At 32.3% G+C, this 25,314-nt stretch overlaps 1 protein-coding gene across 1 annotated transcript in view; it reads left to right on the top strand.

Annotated features, from left to right (window-relative positions):
* aplp1 (amyloid beta (A4) precursor-like protein 1) overlaps positions 1-25,314 on the top strand; it is a 125,033-nt gene that overhangs the window by 79,097 nt on the left and 20,622 nt on the right. Inside the window, exons 2-4 of the mRNA XM_056473034.1 lie at positions 9,750-9,935; positions 18,923-19,052; positions 24,916-25,028. Coding sequence (XP_056329009.1) covers positions 9,750-9,935; positions 18,923-19,052; positions 24,916-25,028 — 429 coding nt within the window. The remainder of the gene's footprint in view (positions 1-9,749; positions 9,936-18,922; positions 19,053-24,915; positions 25,029-25,314) is intronic.

Below are 25,314 nucleotides of genomic sequence, written 5' to 3'. Positions count from 1 at the left end.
CTGAGTGTGTGTTTGTGTCATGTGTGTAGATGGAAACTAAGAGCTGGAGAGCGTTCAGCCAGGTTATCTTCTCAAATGTCCGGAAGTCTCCCATGTGGCTTTGACCTTCCTCCAGTTAAAAAAAAAAAAAGTCATCCATTATCTGAGCTCCAGGAGATAAAGAAGGTGCTGGTTCTGTACGCTACCATGTTTATCCTGGTTTAAAACACAGCAGTGCTCTTAAAAAACATCAAATATTTACTTGAGTCACACTAATAAATCCTTATACCGTCTGTATTACTTGAAGCTCATTGATGTGAAGACTGCATTTATTAAAAAAAAAAGGTGTGCAACAGGGGTTGATCCTTGGATTATTTCTAGGCTGGTCCTGTATGGTACCATGTCCTAGTTTATCCTGGTTTAAAACACATCAGTGGTCTCTAAAACATCAAATATCAACTTGAGTCATACTATTAAATCCTAATACCTTCAGTTATGTTATGTTACTATTGATTCTGGCATCTCGAAGCTTATTGATGTGAGGAATGCTTTCATTTAAAAAAAAAAAGGTTTGCATCAGGGTTGGATCCTGGATTACTTCTATACTGGTCATGCACACTACCATGTTCTGGTTTATCCTGGTTTAAAACACATCAGTGGTCTTAAAAACATCAAATATCAACTTGAGTCATAATAAATCCTAATACCTTTAATTATGTTATGTTAATATTGATTCTTACACCTTGAAGTTAATGTTTTGAAGACTGCATTTATATATATATATATATATATATATATATATATATATATATATATATATATATATATATATATATATATATATATATATATATATATATATATATATAAAGGTGTGTCACAAGGCTCGATCCTTGCACTTTTAATTAGTTTATATATTAATAATATTGATAAAAAATATTGAGAATAAAAAATTTCACATAGTTTTTCTTGTTACTTGAGTTGCTGTGATCCAGTGTGTGGTGGGCTATAGATACATTTTAATTGTGTTTAATTTGTTTGATTTTTATGCAATTTAATCAAATAGACCAAATCATTCATTAATAAATTAATTTTACCTAGTCCCTGATTATGAGGGGTCGCCATAGCGGAACGAACAGCCAACTACTCCAACATATCTTTTACGCAGCGGCAGCCACAAAAATAAAATTCTGCATATTACATTTTTTGTCATGTTATTAATCATTATGAAGTCATGAGGGGATGAAAGGATTTTTTTATGCATATGAATCTATATAGAGAAGTTGGCGGTTTATTCCGCTGTGGTGACCCCACATTAATAAAGGGACCAAGCCGAAAAGAAAATGAATGAATATATATATATATATATATATATATATATATATATATATATATATATATATATATATATATATATATATATATATATATATTCATTCATTCATTTTCATTTTTTTATATATATATACATTTCAATGGACATCAGGTCAGAACAGATGTACTTCCCGAATATTATACCAACATAAAATACAAAAACCATACATGATTGTTGGTATAATCTTGATCTTAATCTTTAACATTTTTACTTCAATTTTGAGGTTTTTGTTGTATAGATTGCTCTGTTGTATAGATTGAACTTCATCTTCCTCATCGCTCCACATAATGTCCACATCAGAGATATTTCCATCTGCTATATGCTCAAGAACTTCAAGATCTGTATATTCTGCATATGAAATTGTTTTAGCAAAAAATTAGGACATCGATACAGTTTATATATATATATATATATATATATATATATATATATATATATATATATATATATATATATATATATATATATATATATATATAAAGTTCAGTCAGCATTACTGGAGATTTACTGTACTTTCAGTTACAGATCCTGATCTAAAGCTTGCAATGTTACAAAAGATTTTAAGCTTTAATTAGTAAGTGTAATCCCTCTTTTTTTCATACAATCTATGAAATATTGGCAAACTTATTAATAAATCTAAATAAAAACATTGTAAATGTGTTTTACGTCTGTGTCTGGAGTGAAGTTCAGTGTAGGGGATGTTTTTCAAATTACAATATGCCCAGCCTTACCGCCATTTGATTGGATGACAACCGTCCACTCTCACAGACTGCAGGCTTTAAATTAGAAAGGCTCAGAAACAAACATGGGCTGACATGTGATGTCCATTGTAACGAACTTAGGGTCAGAAAGGGCTAAACTGCACATTAAAATCTCTGAAATTCTGTACTTTAAAATCTGGTATTATACTGTTGCATTATACTGCCAGAATTGGATGCATTATTAATCATAATAATTTGAATACTTCCTATATCATACACATATTGATCATTTAAAAAATCATTCACTGTGATATTTATCCACCATGATCTGTGCTGAAAACCTGAGAACAGTCTAGAAAGCATGTTTTTTTTTTTTTTTCAGTTTACAGATTCAGTAGCATGAGTTTTGTTTTGGAGCAGATGTTCACTGGAGGACGGTTTTCATGACTAATTGACGGTTGAATTTCAGCAGTGACTAAGCGAAGGTCACACCACCACGTTTCTGCCGGTGTGACTGCAAACACTGCAGCACCAGCACAAACCCATTCATCAAGCCTTCAAGCTGATGAGATATATATATTTTTTTTTTCTTCATTTTTAATCCAACAGTTTCTTAATAACCATTTGCCTCCTATTCTGAGCTCTGTTTCTCTCTCTCTCTCTCCACCCTGCGGGTCTTTGTATATTTATTGTATATTTTCTGCTCTGACTTATATATTTATTTCCTCATAAATTTTAATTAGGACTTCAAACGTTTCGGCATTGGCCAGCAGAGGCAGTCTTTTCCTTTGATCACATTCACATTTCGTCTTTCTCTCAGTATTTTATTTATTCCGTCTTCTTCCCTGTGGGCATTACTGCTGTAATTGAGTGCTGCGTGTCTGTCATTCGTTCTGTTGTTGAAGATTAAAGTGCGCTGGGTTGCCAGGCTTTGCCAGGGTTGCCAGATTGGAGCCCTCACCAGGGAAGCCATTGAAATGTGCAAGCTTTGGAGTGTAAAAGGAAAAAAAAAAGCTGCGACAGGCTTGTGAAAGAAGTTTTTTTTGCTTTGATTGCGTCTTTCCACCCACCCAGTAAGAAGTGGTTCGTCCTCCTCCTACAGGCTCTCTCAGGACTGACGCACACGAGGCTGCTGTTAAAGTCACGATACTGAGAGTGTGCCGTGCGCTATTAGTCATTAGTTCACTTTCAGTTACAAGCTGATCAAAATGACTGGTTCTGTGATGAAGCTGATTCTTAATACAGTAAAGTCTAGCATAGATTCTTCTTCAACTGTATGTAAAGATTTCAGATGTAAAGACTACAAAGTCCTGCTGATCGTTTTTTGTTTCAATTATATATATATATATTTTCAGTTATAATTCATATTATACACACAAAATCCACATAAAAAAAAAGAGTATGCAATTTTAAATGAAAAAAATTATACACACACACACATATATATATATATATATATATACACATACATACATATATATATATATATATATATATATATATATATATATATATATATATATATATATATATTTTTTTTTTTTTTTTTTTTTGTTATTATAATTTTTTTTGCTTCACATTTCAAATTTTTTGTTTTACATTTATTACTTTTGCATTTATCCATTTATTAATGGCTTGTTGTCACTTGAAAGCAAATAATATGTAAGAATATGAGGAAATATTGTCAAAAATATATTTAAGAAGTGGCTCAGTGTTTAGCACTGTCGCCTCACAGTAAGAAGGTTGCTGGATCAAGTCCCGGCTGTTTGTGTGTGGAGTTTGCATGCTCTACAACAGTTCTGTCTGGTTCTCGAATGTGATTGGCTGATAGCCGTGCGATATTCTGCAATAACAGCGCCCTTACAGCCTCCTCAGCCTTCTGTATTACTCCACCCACATAAAGTGACAGCAGATCAATAAACGCACTACAGTTTAACAAATATTGCAGCTGTTGGACAACATAATGTACTTTTGAGGCTTTTTTAGGCAAGAATGTAGTTGTTTAGATTGCATCTATGCAGTTTATTTATAAGGATAGCGACTATTTTAACCCTCTACTGCATGGCGTTGCCATATGGTAACATGATATTTATGTTCAATACCCTGCCACTGTTTCTTTAAGACCGACGTTCTAATTTTTTAGTTGGAAAGAGAAGACCTTAGTTTAGCCAATGATGTGCTTTGGTTAAGTCAGTAAGTTATGTTATGATGACATATTCACAACTCAAAAAAGTGTTTATCAAATTAGTTTTTTGTAAATCGATCAAATGTTTTTGAATATTTAATATTTATTATACATATAGTATCATTGATATATAAATGTAATATTATTTAATTTAAGGCTTAAAGTAATATATAATAATAATAATATGTTTTAAATATATAGTTTATATTACTATTTTATATATATATATATATATACATACAATACAATATAGAGTATATTTAGATGATTCATGTCTTTTTTTCTCATATAAATCATTATGAAACCATTTTGATATTGTGCAGGTGCCATTTCTCGATCTGACACTTTCAAACAATCACTCATTTAAATTGCTGCATCTCTTCAATTCAGATATAAATTTGACTCTGATTTATCAGATTAGACTTAATCCAGGATAAATCACTTCAGTGCAGACAAACCCCAGATTAATGGGGAAAGCCAAAGTCGTTTTCTCTTCTGAAACACAGCAGTCACTGATAATTATTATATGTTGATTTTGATCTATTGTTTAAAATCCATAGTTTATTTCATACAATTTTAAAAAAGAACATTTTAGACATTAGTTTATATGGTCACCACGTATACTGTAGCTTCATATTACAATATTTTTGGGTTTAATTTCAGAGCTCATTAGATTTAGGATTATTGCACTGCATTAAATATTAAGAGGCTTTTGGATTAAATAGTCTACTACAGTATATACAACACATAAACATATATGCATGTACTGTTTATTTATCCTTTGTTTTTGTATAAAACAAATGATATGCATATAATACCCAAACACAGAACAATGTGATTTTTCCTGCGTGCACAGAAGTGATTAATGATAAGCAGATGAAGCTCTGTCTCTCTACTGATTAAAGCTTCTCCTCGTGTTGATGTACTCAAATGAGCTGCTGGTCAATGAGCTTGTATTAACATCTGACTCCAACACGGGTTACTGTTGAGCATCCCCGGGGCCCTTCCTTCAGGAGCTCTGAACACAGCAAACGTCAATACTACATCCTTCAGCACAGACAACAAACTGAGACAACACTAGAATGAATTTCAGGCACTGAGACCGTGGTTTGCTTTTGATTGCAGAGAAAACTTGAAAATTAACACTATGGTATTGCTTTAATTGTTTACGTTTCAACCCAAATTTGTATTAGGTATGGACAAACCTAACTGTTGAGTTAAAAATGTAATTTAATTTTTAAAAAATGTAATCTTTAATCTTTTGGGTTTGTTTATAAATTACTCAAATTTGGGTTGAAATAACCCAGGATTTTATGGGAGTGTACATTTAGTGTGAATTTAAATGTACTGAAGGCTTAATGCATTTACATTTTCATTTTGAGATGTAAATGTGATTCTTTTCATAGTTTATTATTAAGATTTTTAGCAGCTTCATTCTGCATAATTAATCATAAATATTTAATTAATTTCCACTGATGATCTAGATTAAAAAATCTGTTGTTGCATACTGCGTGCTTTATAAAAATATAATGCATTCTCAGTAATATTTTCTGTATTAATAGTAATAAACTAGTCATTTTTATCTGTTAATAATAGTATTTATTTGTAATATTTTAATAATTAGTTTATATTTATTTATGGTCATTTTGGTTTGTTAATAATATTTATTAATTTACTTGTCTGTTATTTTGTTTGTTTCAGCATATTTATGGACTGTTTACATTCTCCACACAGAATATGCAGTTTTCTATTCCCAAAACAGTTCAAAATAATCATGAAGAGACTGCGGAAAGGGCACAACATAGAAAAGAGACCCTAGAAACATATTCATGGAGAAAAATGTCACTTTATTTTGATGAAAAAAATGGCCATTATAATGTCGAGCCTCTTCTACATTTTGAAGATAATAGTTCACCTTTGCCATTTTGAATTCATTGACATTTTTAGTTTTGCCTGAAGGATGAGCAGATCCATGGTACAGTTCTTTATTTAGTATTTAAATTCTGTTGATGTTAGTTTTGTATTTTAAGTTTCAGTTATATATGATTTGCTTTTGGTGGTTCATTCCACTGTGAGGACCTCTGAAATGAAGATAAGCCGAAGGAAAATGAATGAATGAATGAATGTTTTGCTATTTTTATTTAGATATTTATAGTATTTTTTTGTTTGTTTATAAATATTTTTGATAATCAAAGTTAGATTAAATGGAAAATAAGTATTAAAAATATGTACTGCATATCTATGTGAACTAGCTGAAAAAAATTAAATAACAGTTTTATATATATATACACACACATTACATTAACAATAAATAAAAAAATTATATTATATTTTATTTCAGTAAGCATTTACTTGAAGTACCAAACGTGGTTTTAGATTTGGTTAACTATAATAGGTAAGGGCGTAGATTTGCTTTTGATATCGGTATTAGATATTGGTATTTGATATTAAAGGAGTGTCTGATTAAAGATCAGACAAACAGGTAGTTTTATTTGGGCATAATCACTTAGCACAGAACATTTTTTGCAAGTATACACCCAGCAGGCACACAACGACGTTAATATTAGGTTAGATTTAGGTCCCGACATCAGGTAACCAAAATTCAGACCAAAATGACCAAAATCCAGCATCAGGCTAAAATCTTAAACCAACATCATATTTTCGTCCAATACTGACATTTATTCGTCAGCTGTGGCAACCAAGATCCAACATCTAATAGACGTCATTGTGGTAACGTTCTCACAACATCAAGCTGTAACATCATTACTCACTGTTTGGACATTGAAAATTGAAGTCGGCGTGACGTTGGGTTCTAACGTCAAGCCGATTTTCATTTCCAACCAACATCTGACGTCTTGTGCCTGCTGAGCAGCCCTTTAGGCATTCACCTTAGCTAAAAGATCACACTTTTAAAAACATTAATAAAAAAATAATTTAATTAAAAATAACAATTAGCAATACAAGTCATGTTAACTTAAATCACATTAAACTGATTTAAAACTGCAAGATGAATCTGGTTTAAAAAATGTTTAGTGAAATTAAATCACATAAAAATAAAAACATGCCATGACTTATTAATCATACACTTTTATACAGTGTCTTTCTGCACATCTATATGACTGTGTGTGTGTCTTTCTGTCCTCCAGTTACACACACAGGTTTGATGGAAGATGGATACGCTGTGTTTAGGGTTATCAGAAAGTCTGGCTCGCCGGCTCAATTTGAAATTCAATAATGAGCGACCATGTTATATTTCCTGGTCTCTGTCAGGGCCGTGATAACAGCTGCACTCGTCCTTCTTCCCAGTCTCCTCGTCCTGTCCTTTTCCTCTTCACTATCTCACCGAATTTATGCTGGCCTCAAACATTTCTTATCGCGCTGTGGTTTGCAGTAATAACAGGCAGTCAGGCTTAACATGTTTTTAAGGGGAATGTAGGCCACTCTGAACCATTTCACTTCTCACTTTCTCAATACTTTGGCAAGGTGTGAGTATGAGAGTGTTTTCTGAGAGAGTTTTCTGTTGGGTAAATGTGCTTTGCACGTTCTCTTGTTTTATTTTGTTATGTATAGTCATACATTATGCATAGCTATAAATCATAAACCTTTTTTTTTCAGAAGTAATGTAATCATGTGGAATTCTAAGGAGTTTTAGTTATGGCTACTGTATATCATGATGGTGAATAGTTCAAATTCTCCTTTTATCTTGTGGAAAACACAGTTATCAAAACAAAGCAATAGCAATGATTGTATCATGAAAAACTGAAAATTGACATCATATTTTGGGCATTTTATTTACATTGTAAAGAGCGATTCGTTACTTTACTGAAAAATAGTGGGTAAACTCATTGTAACATGGAAATGTTAAGTTGACTTAACTTATGTTTTATAATTATGCACATAGTTCATTTACTTACTGTTCTTATAGTAACAGGTTTACTGTGAAGTTTATTGTTTTAAGTAAAGTCAACTATTAGTTTTAAAAGTAACGAGTTTACTCGATTTTTTAAGTAAAGTGAACTAATCGCTTTAAAAGGAACCGGTTTACTCAGTTGTTTTAAGTAAAGTCAACTAATCACTTTAGGAGTAGTGGGTTTACTCAATTTATTAAGTAAAGTCAACTAATCACTTTAAAAGCAACAGGTTTACTCAATTTATTAAGTAAAGTCAACTAATCACTTTAGGAGTAGTGGGTTTACTCAATTTATTAAGTAAAGTCAACTAATCACTTTAAAAGGAACATGTTTACTCAATTGTTTTAAGCAAAATCAACTAATCGCTTTAAAAGTAGTGGGTTTACTCAATTTGCTTTAAGTAAAGTCAAATAATCGCTTTAAAAGTAACAGGTTTACTCAATTTGCTTTACGTAAAGTCAACCAATCGCTTTAAAAGTAACAGGTTTACTCATTTGCTTTAAGTAAAGTCAAATAATCGCTTTAAAAGTAACAGGTTTACTCAATTTGCTTTACGTAAAGTCAACCAATCGCTTTAAAAGTAACAGGTTTACTTCATGTTTAAAGTAAAGTCAACTAATTGCTTTAAAAGTAACAGGTTTACTCATTTGCTTTAAGTAAAGTCAACTAATTGCTTTAAAAGTAACAGGTTTACTAAATTTAAGTAAAGTAAACTAACCGCTTCAAAAGTAACAGGTTTACAGACTGTTTAAAGTAAAGTCAACTAATTGTTTTAAAAGTAACAGGTTCACTTGTTTTTTTTTAAGTAAAGTCAACTAATCGACAGGTTCACTCACCTTTTAAGTAAAGTAGTCACTTATTTAATTTGGGATCTGTAATCATTAAATGTTGAGATGTATTTTGTATTTTTTATTAACATTTGTTTTATATTTCTACATTCTTATTCAGACATCTGCACAAAAGTTTTAAATAACGTGAGAAAAATAATCACATATGAATACGACTACATTATTTAGGATAAACTTTGTTTAAAATGCATATATGAACTATTAATTAATTGAATTAACAGAAAATGTACTATATTGTGACATATTATCAGTATGTGAAATGACTTATATTGTGATGTGATATTTTTAATAGCTTTTTTCCCCAATTTCCATTATGTTTTTTCTTAATTTATTTTTTTTGTTCAATTAAATTTGTTTGGACTCGGTTTTAATGGTTAAATCAAATTGAGTTTTAGTAACTAAAATGTGTTCATAATCCATTTAAATCAATAGTAGCACACAGGCAACAGTGGAAATTATCTTATTTTATCAGCTTGGTTGAAAAAAAGTAGTTAAATAAACAAACAAAAGAGTATTAGGAGACTATCTCAGAGTGATCTTTCCTTCCTGAATTAATCCATTTTGAAGTTTAATCACTTAATTTTCACTTGCTTTGTTTACTTTACTCATTTCCTCGCATTGCTAGTAGTCACATGTCTAGTTGTATTTTTATGTAGCATATGTACAGTAAATTGAGTTTGCATGTACAATTTAATTGTTCATTTTGCTTTTGAATCAGTATAAAACTCACAGTCTCTCTTTGTTTGTCAGGCCCTGGCCATGACAGAGGTGAATGGGCCGGTTGGTGGTCTGCATGTGGCCGACCCTCAGATCGCCATGTTTTGTGGTCGTCAGCTTCTACACATGAACACTGAGAGTGGACAGTGGGAACCGGATCCTCAGGGACGACAAGGATGCTTCACCCAGCCCAGCAAGATCCTCTCGTACTGCCAGGAGGTGATAGTCTTCTCTCATTGAGTGTCTTTTATGTCTTGTGTGTCTTTGTTTTGATTTCCTTTTAACTTAGTTTTAGTTTTGTTTGTGCACTATTCTCTTGTCCAGTAATTTAATCTTTTCTAAATTCTGTTGTGTCACTATTTTATTCTGTTCTATTCTATTCTATTCTATTCTATTCTATTCTATTCTACTCTATTCTGTACTGTTCTATTCTGTTCTATTCTATTGTATTCTATTCTATTCTGTTCTATTCTATTGTATTCTATTCTGTTCTCTTCTCTTCACTTCTATTCTATTGTATTCTATTCTATTCTGTTCTATTCTATTGTATTCTATTCTGTTCTCTTCTCTTCACTTCTATTCTATTCTATTCTGTTATATTATATTTTATTTCTGTACTATTCTATTCTGTTTTGTTCTATTCAATTCTGTTTTATTCTGTTCTGTTCTATTCTTTTCACTTCTATTCTATTCTATTCTGTTATATTATATTTTATTTCTGTTCTATTCTATTCTGTTCTATTCTGTTTTGTTCTATTCAATTCTGTTTTATTCTGTTCTGTTCTATTCTTTTCTGTTTTATTCTGTTATGTTCTATTCTGTTTTGTTCTGTTCAACTCTGTTTTATTCTGTTCTGTTCTATTCTTTTCTGTTTTGTTCTATTCTGTTTTGTTCTATTCTGTTTTGTTCTGTTCTATTTTGTTCTGTTCTATTCTATTTTATTCTGTTCTATTCTGTTTTTGTTCTACTCTGTTCTATTCTTTTCTCTTTTATTCTGTTCTATTCTATTCTATTCTATTCTATTCTATTCTATTCTATTCTGTTCTATTCTGTTCTGTTCTGTTCTGTTCTATTTTATTTTATTCTGTTCTGTACTGGTTAATTTTGTTCTTTTCTGTTTTATTCTATTCTGTTTAATTCTGTTCTGTTCTATTCTATTCTGTTCTGTTTTGTTCTGTTCTGTTCTATTTTATTCTGTTCTGTTTTGTTCTGTTCTGTTCTGTTCTGTTCTGTTCTGTTCTGTTCTATTCTGTTTTTTTCTGTTTTATTTTGTTCTGTTCTGTTCTATTCTGTTCTATTCTGTTTTGTTCTATTCAATTCTGTTTTATTCTGTTTTGTTCTATTCTTTTCTCTTTTATTCTGTTCTATTCTATTCTGTTTTTTTCTGTTTTATTTTGTTCTGTTCTATTCTATTCTATCCTATTCTGTTCTGTTCTGTTCTGTTCTGTTCTGTTCTATTCTATTCTGTTTTGTTCTGTTCTGTTCTATTCTATTCTATTCTATTCTATTCTATTCTATTCTATTCTATTCTATTCTAGAATATTATTATCTAGTTTTGTGTAGGCTTTCTTATTCCATAGTTAAATTTTGTTCTTTTTTATTTCATTTCAGCTTTCTGTTTTTTATTTATTTATTTATTTATTTATTTATTTATTTATTTATTTATTTATTTATTTATTTATTTATTTATTTATTTATTTATTTATTTATTTATTTATTTATGTGCATCTTTTCTATTTAAATGTCGTTGGGGTTTATTTATTCTCTATTCTATCTTAGTATAGTCTTTACTGTCTCTTGGTTTCATTCTGTTTTGTTTTTAGTCTAGTTTTGTTTATTGTGATTTATTCTGTACCATTTTTGCAGAATATTTCTACTAACTTCTACTAGTACTTTCTACTTACATTTTGTCTTTGCATTTCATGCCAGCCCTTTTTTATTTCATTGTTACAGTCTTGTATTTTGTATTTTTAATGTTGGCTTTGGTTTTGAGGTTTTACTTTTTGTTTTGATCTTGTTTTCTTTTTTGTTGTTGTTGTTGTTTGTTTTCTTTTGTTTTGAGGTGCTCTACTATTTTAGTATACTTTATATGTATATATATATATATATTGTTTGTTTTTGGTTGATTGAATTTTTTCATCTATTTAGTTTTTGTTTTTCTCTATTCTATTTGATATATTTATTTTATATAGTATTTTCTATTTGGTTTGTTTGGTTTTTGGTTTGTGCTATGTTGTTCTGTTCTGCTAAATTAGTTTTTTTGCTTTATTAGCTGTTTTGAGTTGAATTTATAAGTTTTAAATTTCTATTCTATTTTATTCTATATTTCTGCTACTTTTCATTTGATTGTTACATAATGTTTTAATATCTGTTGTGGTTTTTTTTTCCATGTTATGTTATTTATTTTGATTCCATTCTGGATTTTCAGTTTTAAAGTACGTTTTCTTTCTTTTGTTTGACTATTTAGTGTTTTTGCTCTTTTCATGTGTTCTTACACAATCACTTAGCTCCTCAATTTGACACATTGCTCTCTTTTTACTTTTATTTTGTTCTGCTGAACTCGTGTAATTAATTTCAGTCAAGCGCGAAACATCAAACTCTACGCACGTACATTATCATGCACTGTGATTGCTTTAATTACTATGTGGACAAGCATCCTCAGACAATCTCCACTCAGGCATATTCTCAAGGTGAACGCCGAGGACAGCCTGCTCTAATATTAGCATTGTAAAACAAGACTTAAATGGGCAATGCCGCTTATGTGCATACACAGGCAACTCGATGCAAATCTCTCCGTATTAAGTGTGCAGGATAATGGCCATATTCTTCACCATCAATCAGCGCTGGAGATTTATGGTCTCCCCTCTCCTCTGGCTTAAACTTATTGTGCGGCTAATGTGACTATATTCTCGGACTCGTAAGAGGATTGCAAGTTTTCTTTCCCTGTTGTCTCGTCTAGAGAAATTAGCAATGAGTAATAGTGCCTGGTTGTTTGTCTGATAAATTTATAGGAGCGTTCTCAAATACTCTACTTTTTCATATACCATAGGTGTCAAACATAAAACAAAGGCATTTAATCCATGCCCAACGGATGGATATTCAAACAAATAAAAATGTATTAATAAAACATTATTTATAAATCAAATAAAATAAACTCATTATAATAATTTATTTTGAGATACAATGGACAGATTAAGACATAAGTGAAGGAGCTAGAAATATGTGATATACTGTCTTTGTCAGATATACTGTATGCTCTGTAATATTGTAAATTATAATACTATAATTGTTGTTTGTACGATACTAGAATGACAAAAATGCCTGAAAATGAAAAAAATTGTGAAAATGAACTGATTTTATAACAGATAAACCAACTAAAAGTATTTGGAGAAGACCTGATTCCTGAATTACCCATTTTGAATAAACATTGAATCAGATTTATAAACACTGAATCAGCTGTTTTGAACGAATCATTTAAATATTCAAAGAATTACTAAATCGTCACTTGCTTCAGTTCCAAATGAATCAGTTGTTTTGAACGAAACATTTGAATTAATGAGTCAATGAATCACTAATTTTAGTGTAAAACTTATTTAGCTCTATTGTTGTCAGCCCTAAACCAGCCAAGACCAACACAATAGCCCGCTCAGACATTGTTTATAGATATTTCAAGATATTGTAATGTACCGTAATGTAATGTCTGTTTATATACACTGTAAAAAAAATCTGGGGTGCCGGAAAAAAAAAAACATAAAATAACAGCTGTTAAATTAAAGAAAAATGTATTGTAAAATAATGGACATTAGATTACAGAAATTTCCTTAAATTTAAATTTCTGGTAAATTTCTATAATTCAACCTCTGTTATTTTACAGTAAATTTCTGTAATTTAACGGCTGTTATTTTACTTTTTTTTTTTACGTACATTTGTTTTTACGGTGTAGCGCATTCATTACGTATGGCCATACACCCAAAGCGCTTCACAATTATGAGGGGGGTCTCTCCACACCACCACCAGTGTGCAGCATCCACCTGAATGACGCGACGGCAGCCATATTGCGCCAGATCGCACACCAGCTGATTGGTGGAGAGAAGACAGAGTGATGAAGCCAATTTAGGCCAGTGGGAAAATTTGGCCAGGATGCCGGGGTTAAACCCCTACTCTTTTCGAAGGACATCCTGGGATTTTTAATGACCACAGAGAGTCAGGACATCGGTTTAACGTCTTATCCGAAAGACGGCACTCACTGAGCAGTATTGAGTCCCCTTCACTAAACTGGGGCGTTAGGAACCACACAGACAACAGGTTGAGCGCCCTGCTGGCCTCACTAACACCACTTCCGGCAGCAACATAGCTTTCCCCTGTGGTCTTCCATCCAGGTACTGACCTGGCGCAGCCCTGCTTAGCTTCAGTGGGCGACCATGTAAGAGCTGCAGAGAGCTAGCTGCCAAACCCAGCATTATTTTACATTGTAAGCAACATCATTAAATCCCAGTTAACAAGCTTGTAGTCCAAATGAGCTGTTTGTTGTGGTTCTTGAAAAAACGACACACTGAGTGAAAGTGAAAAAGCATAATAGGACAGCCCACCACAGGAGACATTTTCTCAGATACAAACCATCAACCTAATTTGAGTCTGGCACCCCTGCTTTAGGGTATCAACACTGCAAAACAGCATCCCCCTGCATCCCTGTGGATTTGTAATGTTGTGCAATGCCAATTTCCGTTGCATTCCTGACAGATAATGTGATTGGAAAAAAAATCCACGCTTTGCTGCATTCTTCTGGTCATTCAGTAACTCCACTGCCAAATGCAGCAATGCATCTCGCCAAAATACGACTGTGCATATTTCAGGGCTGAAATCAGCACACAATACACTAAGCCTATATTATTAGTGCATGACTGCAACTCTACAGATTGAGATGTCAGTCTGAAAAAAATTTAAATAAAGTGTGTTTTGTCTGTATGTGCAATGAAAAGTGCCAGCAATGTCTGCTCAACCTTGTCTGAATCAACAACATGCTGTCCCTCAGTCTGTGCTATAAAATCACCTCGTTGTGTTCTAATCTGGGCTGAACCAGTCGACCAGTCGTTCTGCTTAATGCCTTTTAAAAGCATTATTGTGCCTGCATCCTAGCCTGGCACGAAGAGGAATATACATAAGCTATGGCTGGCACGAGTGGCATCAAAATTGAATGAAGAGGCCAAAGAATATGTCATTCTCCTGGCTGGATGGTGTTCGGATCCGCAGGCGGTCTGCCAGTGGACGGAGGTCTTGCTGCCAGAGCTTGTTTAGAACATTATAATCCCTTCCCATATGTCTGTAAGATTACACTTGCTTTCGCTTCAGCCCAGTGAGAATGGATTCACTGCATGCATGTACCCAAGACAATACTGTTTTTTTTTAATCAAAGAGTATTCGTGTATTCCTGGGGATTTTAATTTGAACAGCATGTCATAATGTAGCCGTAATGAACTCAAGGTTGTTCTGTATTGTGAATACAGTGAAATGCAGCAGTATGAATAACATATTTAGTAATAACTATTTGTAAATATTGAGGAGACTCATTTTCATTTGTTTTAATTAAGAAAATGGCCATTTTAAGGATTTATAGTGCCTGCTAAACAACTAAAATAACATTAAAATAAATATAACTAAATAAAACAAGATATAATACATAGTGAATATACACTCACCAGCCACATTAACGCAAATTTCAGCAAATCACATAGCAGCAACTCAATTCATTTAGGCAAGTAGACATGTTGTTGATGCCAGAGGTCAGAGAAGAATGGCCAACACACAACACATCCAACCTTGAGGAAGATAGGCTACAGCAACAGAAGACCACATCAGGTGCCACTCCTGTCAGCAAAGAACAGAAAACTGAGGCTGCAATTCCCACAGGCTCACCAAAATCGGACATTAGAAGATTGGAAAAACGTTGCCTGTTCTGACGAGTCTCAGATTTTTGCTGCGTCACTTGGATGGTAGGGTCAGAATTTGGCATCAACAACATAAAAAGCATGGATCCATCCTGCCTTGTATCAACAGTTCAGGCTAGTGGTGGTGGTGTAATGGTGTGGGGGATATTTTTTTGGCACACTTTGAGCCCATTAGTACCAACTGAGCATCGTGTCAATGCCACAGCCTACCTGAGTATTGTTGCCGATCATGTGCATCCCTTTATGACCACAGTGTTCTTCTGATGACTACTTCCAGCAGGATATCCAGGATATTCCAGCCATGTCAAAAATCGTGAATCATCTCAGACTGGTTTCTTGAACATGACAACGAGTTTACTGTACTCAAATGGCCTCCACAGTCATCAGATCTCAATCCAACAGAGAACCGTTAGAATGTGGTGGAACGGGAGATTGGCATCATGGATGGGCAGCTGACAAATCTGCAGCAACTGCGTGATGCTATCATGTCAATATGGACCAAAACCTCTGAGAAATATTTCCAGTACCTTGTTGAATCTATGCCACAAAGGATTAAGGCAGTTTTAAAGGCAAAAGGGGGTCCAACCCAGTACTAGTAAGGTGTACCTAATAAAGTGGCCGGTGAGTGTATACAGTATAGGATGGGATTGGAAAACATTGAATTGAATGAAAAAACATGAAATTGAATTTTAAAAAGTTAATATTTAAAATTTATTTAAAAAACTAACAAAGCAATATGTTTGAAATGGAAAACATTAAATTGATTAAAAAGATTTGAATATATATATATATATATATATATATATATATATATATATATATATATATATATATATATATATATATATATATATATATATAAAATTAAAGTGGCCAATATTATAGGTTTTAACTGAAATGTTTGTTGTACTTCATAAATTATTAACATTTAAACATTATATATGTATTTTTCTCAATATTTTAGGTCTGAAAACATGACATACATAATATCTATCTATCTATCTATCTATCTATCTATCTATCTATCTATCTATCTATCTATCTATCTTTAATATTTATTTTTTTATTTATATTATATATTTATTTCCCAAGAACATTGTGAATTTTGGAAGATAACATTTTTAATGTTATTATTAATGTTGTATATCTGTGTGACCTTGTCTCGTCAAATCCAGTCTATATATGTACAAACTATATATAGTGATTCAACAAACCTCTTGTGACTATATGCTCGTGTATATTCCTGAATATACGTATGCATTTCTATCTTTCCCTCTCGTCCTATACTCCCTCTCATCTGTGATTTATTTTATTCGCTTTATTTATGACTTCGTTATTGAACCGTAAATAAATCCTAATAATGTACAGATGACTCAGTATGACTCAGGGCCCCTGCAAACATGTTTTGAAGGTGAGGCGTAATTGCTTTGGAAATACGGGAGTAATGCGGAATGAGTTTTATAGCGCCCCCTGCTGGATCCAAACTAATGTTTGGACTCTTTTATTAGTTTAAAGTGCTGCAGTCTAGCCGGCATTACTAACTCAATGGCTCCCTCTTGGGGATAAAAATCGGGATTTCTATTTAAAGCGTCAATCAGCTAAATACAGTTTATCGTTTGAGGCAAAATTACTTACAAATATATTTCCCAAAGTGCACTTTAAAGAAGTTTCAAGACATTTTTAAGCCCAAAGTTAAGTTTTAATAAATAGTTTCTCATTTATTTTGTCTTTTTGCAGGATATATTCAGCTTAAAGTGCAATTTAAAGGCTCAAGTACATTGAAAAAAATGATGTCTGCAAAATTGTTGCAAAAAATGTATATGTGTTAAATTTAAACAAACAAATTAAATTTTGTAATGTTAATTTATTATATTGTTTGACTTATCCATACACAATGACACAAGGACTCGTCATTCTGATGGCACTGACACGTTCACTGACACAGAAATTTAGTTTTGAGAGACGAACTAAGGATTTTGATTAAGAGACTGGCTTTTGCAGGTAATGGTGTTTTGCTATTTGTATGCATTGTTTTGAGAAATGCACTCACTGTTTTGCAAATCTCAATTCTGATCTGAGAAATGTACCAAAGCCACTGAGAAAAACTGCAATTTCATGTTTGGTTTGAACAACTAAATGTAATGACTCCAGTCTTCAGTGTCACAAGATCTTTTAAAGATTCTTAAAAGGAAGTAGTATGTTATTTATTTTGTGTATAATTTTGTATGCTAAAAATATTTTTTTAATATATTAATTAAAAAATAAATATATAATATTATAAAAAACCTTCAAAGTGCAGCTAATCTTAAAAAACAAATGTTGAGAACAAATGTACACACAAAACTACCCGGATAACTTACATTATATCATATTTTATGATCAATAAAGTCATTCTCTCAAGTTAAGAGGTCAACCATGTTACAGTTTCCTTTTTTAAGTTATATAAGATTCAACTTGATGTTTTAGGTCAATTTAGGTTTAATGTGATGAAAATTGAAAAGATTTATAAAGTTAATTTGCTTCAACTTAAAAAAACAAGAAACTTTAAAAGTTTTTTTAAACTAAAAATTATTTAAGCAGAAAGTATGGGATTTATTTTTGTTATATACAATACTGTCGGTGAATAATCTCCGATTTGAAACTTCATTCATTAATTTTCCTTTGGCTTAGTCCCTTATTTATCACGGGTTGCCACAGTGGAATGAACCGCCAGCTATGTTTTAGCATATGTTTCACACAGAAAATACCCTTCCAGCCACAACCCAGTACTTAGGAACACCCATACACTTTCACATTCATTCACTCATACACTACGGCCAATTTAGTTCATCCAACTCGACTACACCGGATGTCTGTGGACTGTTGGGGAAACCCACGCCAACACGGGGAGAACATGCAAACTTCACACAGAAATGCCAACTGACCCAGCTGCAACTCAAACCCTCGACCTTCTTGCTGTTAGGTGACAGTGCTAACTACTGAGCCACCATGCTGCTGATCTGAAACATCTAAACAATATTTGAATTTTCAGAATCAAGATATCCAGAAATGAGTTATTTCACAATGCAGTGATCAGTCGTGTTCAATAAGCTTCCATGGATTTTTTCTTCTAGTGTGCTATTTACTTCTTTCCATCCTTTCCTCCTCACTCCCTTGTTCTTAGTGTTTTCTGCATGATGAATAGTTGATTCCTGTTGTTGTGCTCCTGTCTCCTGCTCAACCCTTATGCATGTGTCTGTGTGCGGTTCTCCTGTGTGTCAGATGTATCCAGGACTGCAGATATCTCATGTGGAAGAGGCTTCATCACCGGCGACCATCCAGGGCTGGTGTAAGAAGGGCTGGGGTCACTGTCAGACCCGCACCTTCATTGTCGTGCCCTACCGGTGTCTGGGTGAGTCACAAACACAGACTAAACAAAACACTCCAGTTCTGGAGGTTAAAAACTCCCTTCATTTTCTCCACAAGTTGATTTTTTTTTGCAATAACTAAAAATGTTTAGAGATGGACCCATGAGAGGCTGTAAGATGTTCCACAAATTGTTATAAATTTACTTTAGTGCCTGAAGCAATTCGGTTATGTAATAAATGTAGTTAATCGATGGATTATTATTTTTTTATTATTTAATTTTTTTTTATTTTATTTTATATAAATTATTATTGGTTTGGATTTTTTTTTGCATTATTATTTTTTCTTTCAGTTTTCTGTTTAAGTACTTGATGTTAAGTGTTGGCGTTTATTATTTTAAGTGTGTCGTTCTTGTTATATGTGAAGCATCACCATGTCAGAATGAATTGCAGGGGATTAATAAAGCTTTAAACAAAAAAAACAACAACAAAAATCTAACATATATAACTGAATTCTTTTTTCAAATATTTTCAGAGTGCTTTTTAAGAGAGAGAAGATTTCTTCAACACATTTGTAAACATAATAATTTTTAATAACTCATTTATTTTGTTTTTGCCATGATGACAGCACAAAATATTGTCCCAATTATTTTGCAAGATACTATTATTCAGCTTAAAGTGCAATTTATAGGCTTCACTGGTATAATTAGGTTAACCATGTTAGGCTAATGAGGCAAATCACTGGACAACAGTGTGTTTTTAGTAATCAGTCAGGAAAAAATCTTAATGGGGCTAATAATATTAATCTCATCAGTTTTTACATGTAAAAAATATATACATCTATTTTATTCCAGCCAAACTTCCAGAAATGTTCTGTGTTATTTACAATTTATAGTTTTCTGTCACAATAAAACTGTATTTTAAAGCATTTTATTTGCATAACACTTACAATGGGTTTTCAGAAGTGTTTATATTTATATTTTATATTTATTTTATATTTATTTTTAGACAACACAAAAAAGTGTGATGAGTTGAGAAATCAATATTTGGTTATGAATAACCCTCATTTTTAATCACAACAAATAAAGACATTGTTATTTTGACCACTAGAAGATACAGTTTGTAAAATGTCCTAAAATACAAGATTTGTTCTATATAAAATTTCTTTAAATTCATATGGGAGAAATGTATATATGACATACAGTGCTGAGCATAATTAAGAACACCAGTTTTAAAGCCAACGATAAACTTCCAGTGAAAGCTTAATGTGACTATTTTTAATTTCACAAGGTTGTTTTTACAGCATCGATGTTGTAATGTAATTACAATACAATCAGTTAAATAAACCTAAGCATTCATTTAGTTGTTCAAGTGTAAAGATGAAAGACCGTGTAACCGCTAGTGCTGTCAGTAGCAACCGGCTAGCTCAGAAAATCCATTGAAAATACTAGGGTAAAATAAACTGTCATATTTTAAAGACATGGCGGGGGGGAAATGGAATTTAACACAGTGCTTCTTGTCCAGTATGAGACCAACTTCATTTTGTATATCTAACAAGCAGTGAAGATCACTTATATTTAAAGAAATCAGATCTTAAACGTGACAATTTTGTAATGGAAAGACACTTCACTGGAAGCCCTTGGGCATGGCTGAACAATTGAAAGTCTGTGTGTATATTGCCTATTTGGAAAATGAATATTTTTATCCATTTCTCAGTGAATATAGGCAATGTATTTTGGTGGATTTAAACAAAACAGATTTCAGGGTGTTAAAAAGTATTACAAGTTGATAAATCAATGTAGAGGATTTTAAGGCCCTAAAAAGTATTAAATAGTCTTAAATGCTATTTAGCAAGGTATTCAATTTCATATCATTTTTGATTATGCAATGTATGTTTGTATGAAGTTTGCTTGAATTAAATCTGTGAATATCAGGATGCTGTGTAGTTTATGGAATCAATGAAATCCTACCAGATTTGACATCATGCTGCTTTGTTTACTGCAGTAACCAAGGCAACACCATTATTTCTGCAGTTCTATAGGCGTTAACCTGCTGAATTAGCTAGATTTAATACATTTTTATGAATAATGTTTGAGTTTTGGATTAATTTCTTACATTAATATTTAGTAAATATACTGTAAGTAAAAATCTCGCCAGTGTTTATGGTTGAAACCTAAAGTGGTTTATGTTAAAATGTATGGAAAGAGTCTTTAAAAAAGGTCTTAAAAGGTATTGAATTTCACTCTCTGATTCCTGTATATACTCTGGATTTATTAAAGAGATATATTTACTAAAATAATATTTTAGTCATTAAACATATTTAGAAATTGAAAGATAATACAATTAAATTCAAACAAAATATTGAAAAAAATTACAATCTACAAAAATTCAACAAAATATTTCTGTTTTTGCTTCTCTTGATTTTGTCCTCTTTTTTAAATTTGTATTTAATATTTTTCTATTACATCTAAATTTGGGTGTACTAGTTTTGGACCGTTATCGTAAGTTATTTTATTTGATAAGCTCCAGATTTTGGCTTCAGTACTGACTAATCTATATTTGTATGCACAAATATAATATTGAATAGCTTCCTATTAAAAATATGAATTGAAAAGACAGATTTGTGAGGGGTGTACTCATATATGCTGAACACTGTACATTTGTACCTGTGACGTGCGGCGAGGTTTGTGGCTGGTGAGGCACTGACTCTTTCAGGGTCAGATTTACAGATATATGGACCTAATATTATGTCAACTACTGATTTTGTTTCATATTTCATATCAGCATTCTTTACACATAGCAGGTACATATTAGGACAAGGAAGAATGTTGAATGTATATATGCCTCCCAAAAACACCAAGGTGGACGCTGCAGACAGCCTATAACAAGCAACTAAGCGACACAGCACCACAGCGGATGCGTTCTCTCTCACTCACAAACACACACACACACAGGATTTACACACTGGTCTACCTTTACTCATAAATGAAGTCTTGAAATTCCTTTGAAATTATATATATATATATATATATATATATATATATATATATATATATATATATATATATATATATATATATAAAAGAGTTATTTTCTGTCCCATCCTTTAAAACAAGTCCTTTAGCTCCAGCATTGATCGTCCATTATTTATTCAAGTCCAATTTTGAGAAATGTTTGAGCTGATGTATTACATCCGGGATTTTTCAGTCAGTGAGTACAAAACATAAAATAATGGACTCCTATTGAACTTTACTTGACTATGTAGAAGAAGAGCAACCTGAACAAGAATAACCGTAAGCTCACGTGCTCCCCTTCATTGCGGCAGAGCTACTGCCAGCCTCACCCCATGTGTTTTCAGTGCGGCTTTATGACAGATTCTAACACTGAATAAGTTATAGACATTCGTGAAATACATTACCTATCATATGCAACGTAAGGACATAATATTAAAAATGTCTACAATATTTAAAAACATTTTAATAAAGCATTACATTGGTAGAATACACTGAGTAAGCACAAGGCACACGGTCAACCCAGTTAGCAAGATATTGCGCAATCTGGCATGAGGCACCGCTCGGTGCTGCCTCACTGCACTTCCTATGCTGTAATTTAACAGGAAATGCAGCGATAATGATTACAAAAATGATTGAAATTGTTTGAATCATACAGAAATTCAGTGGACAAATATTTATTTTATTGTTAGTATATATCTAATGATGGTAAATGAAGATGATGACAGGTGAGACACTGCCTTACCTGCCTCCACTAACCACACATCCCTGATATATATGGGACATCCATTTCTGGGAGAAATGGGAAATGGGACATCCATTTCTGCAGGGATTTTTTAAGAACATTTAAATGACCAGTTTACCCCAAATTTACTCAGTTCATTTGCTGAACTATTTCTTTAAGCTTGAACTGTGAAGATGTAATACGACAGCACAGTTTTTGTAGTACACCATATTCTGCTATGCCTTACTAACGAGTGTTATATCACAACCAAAAATAAATAAGTAAAGCATGAATCTGTTGGCTCAGTGCTAATGTTGATGAATATGTAATGCTTGTGCAGCTGTTTGGCTCTGAGGGGCTTAGTTTTTGTCCTTGGTTTTTGCACACATACTGCACATATTTTAAGCTCACACTTCTCATATATGCCACATCAGCTCACGTGGGCTTTGGCGAAAATGCTAACGCCACTTTTTTTTCCAGTATTGCCTACCTCATTTCTCATTCTTTCAATTTATTTATATTTTCAAAATATTATTGTAGTTAAACTACTACTGATTTGATAAATATACAGTAATAATGTAAAAAATTAGTACGTTTGAGCAAGTTTTTTTATTTTAGAATGAAACACTTAATTTTCAGCATCATTTCTCCAGCCTTCAGTGTCAAGATATTTTTAAGATCCTTAAATAGCCGCATTATGGTATTTTGTGTAGAATTTTGTATGCTAATAAAAATATTTAAATATATTCCACAAAAAATAGGTATTTTATATATATATGTATTTCAAACACACTCACACATACCTATATACACACACACACACACACACACACACACACACACACATACATATATATAAATATATACACACACACACACACACACACACACACACACACACATATACACATTATTGTATATATATATATATATATATATATATATATATATATATATATATATATATATATATATATATATATATATATATATATATATATACATACAGTATATACATGCACTTGATTTTTTTCGCAAATGTGTAACAAAGCAAGGAAATTTTGACAGTATGTCTGATAATATTTTTTCTTCTAGAGAAAGTCTTATTGATTTTATTTCAGCTAGAATAAAAGCAGCTTTTAATTTTTTAAAAATGATTTTAAGGTCAAAATTATTAGCCCCTTTAAGCTATATTTTCTTTCAATAGTCTACAGAACAAACCATCGTTATACAATAACTTGCCTAATTACCCTAACCTGCCTAGTTAACCTAATATTAACCTAGTTAAGCCTTTAAATGTCACTTTAAGCTGTATAGAAGTGTCTTGAAAAATATTTAGTCAAATATTATTTACTGTCATCATGGCAAAGATAAAATTAATCAGTTATTAGAAATTAGTTATTAAAACTATTATGTTTAGAAATGTGTTCAGAAAAAAAAAATCTCTCCATTAAACAGAAATTGGGAAAAAAATAAACGGGGGTCTAATAATCAGGGGGGCTAATAATTCTGACTTCAACTGTATATTTATTCATTCGTTTTCCTTTGGCTTAGTCTCTATTTCAGAAGTTGCCACAGTGGAGTGAACTGCCAACTATTCCGGTATATGTTTTTAACACAGTGAATGACCTTCCAGCCACAACCCAGTACTGGGAAACACCCACACACACACACACACACACACACACACACACACACACACACACACACACACGCACACACGCACACACACACACACACACACACACACACACACACACTCATACACTATGAACAATTTGACTTACCCAATTCACCTATAGTGCATGTCTTTGGACTGTAGGGGAAACCAGAGCACCTGGAGGAAATCCACGTCATCACGGGGCATAGGATGAATCCCTACAAAATAAAAAAAGGGAATTTATTTCCTAAATTACTTAATTTATTTATAAAGCACCTTTTTTATACCTTATAAAGTGCTGTACAGAAAAAGCAAAACAATAGAAAAGAAAACATAAGAGACAAAGTAACAAGACATTTTTCAAAAGCAACAGAAAGCAAATAAGTTTTAGTGCACTCTGGAATAAAGCTAGTGTTGGAGCAGATTTATCAGACAGACAGATTAATTAACGTGTACTGACCCCTTGATGTTATCATAATTTTTTTTCTCTAATTCTGTCCTTTTCTCTCTCTCAGTAGGTGAATATGTCAGCGAGGCTCTTTTGGTACCAGACCGATGCCGTTTCTTACACCAGGAGCAGATGGACTCCTGCGAGAGCTACGTGTACTGGCACAACATCGCCAAAGAGGTAAATCATAAAAGCTCAGAAAATTGCGACCTGAAAAAAGCATTAGCACTGGAATTCAGCTTTAATAGCTTTGCATCTTTAATGGTTAGTGTGAGGCCTGTGAAATTGCAATGCCCCGCTGTGATCTATGATCTCCTGATTCTCATTTCCTCCCTGCACTTTCGCCAGCATCTCCTGATACTCAGGGTTTCTCATTTGTTGAGTTTTTGTAGGTCATTTCAACCCGGCACGAATGCGCAATTACAGAAAGATAAAAAGCAGAAATAATGGCGTTTTTAAAAGCTCT

This window comes from Danio aesculapii, chromosome 15, assembly GCF_903798145.1.
Source record: "Danio aesculapii chromosome 15, fDanAes4.1, whole genome shotgun sequence".
Classification (NCBI taxonomy): Eukaryota; Metazoa; Chordata; class Actinopteri; order Cypriniformes; family Danionidae; genus Danio; species Danio aesculapii.
Note: the sequence above shows the minus strand (reverse complement) of the source record. Positions and strands in the feature narration are given on the sequence as shown.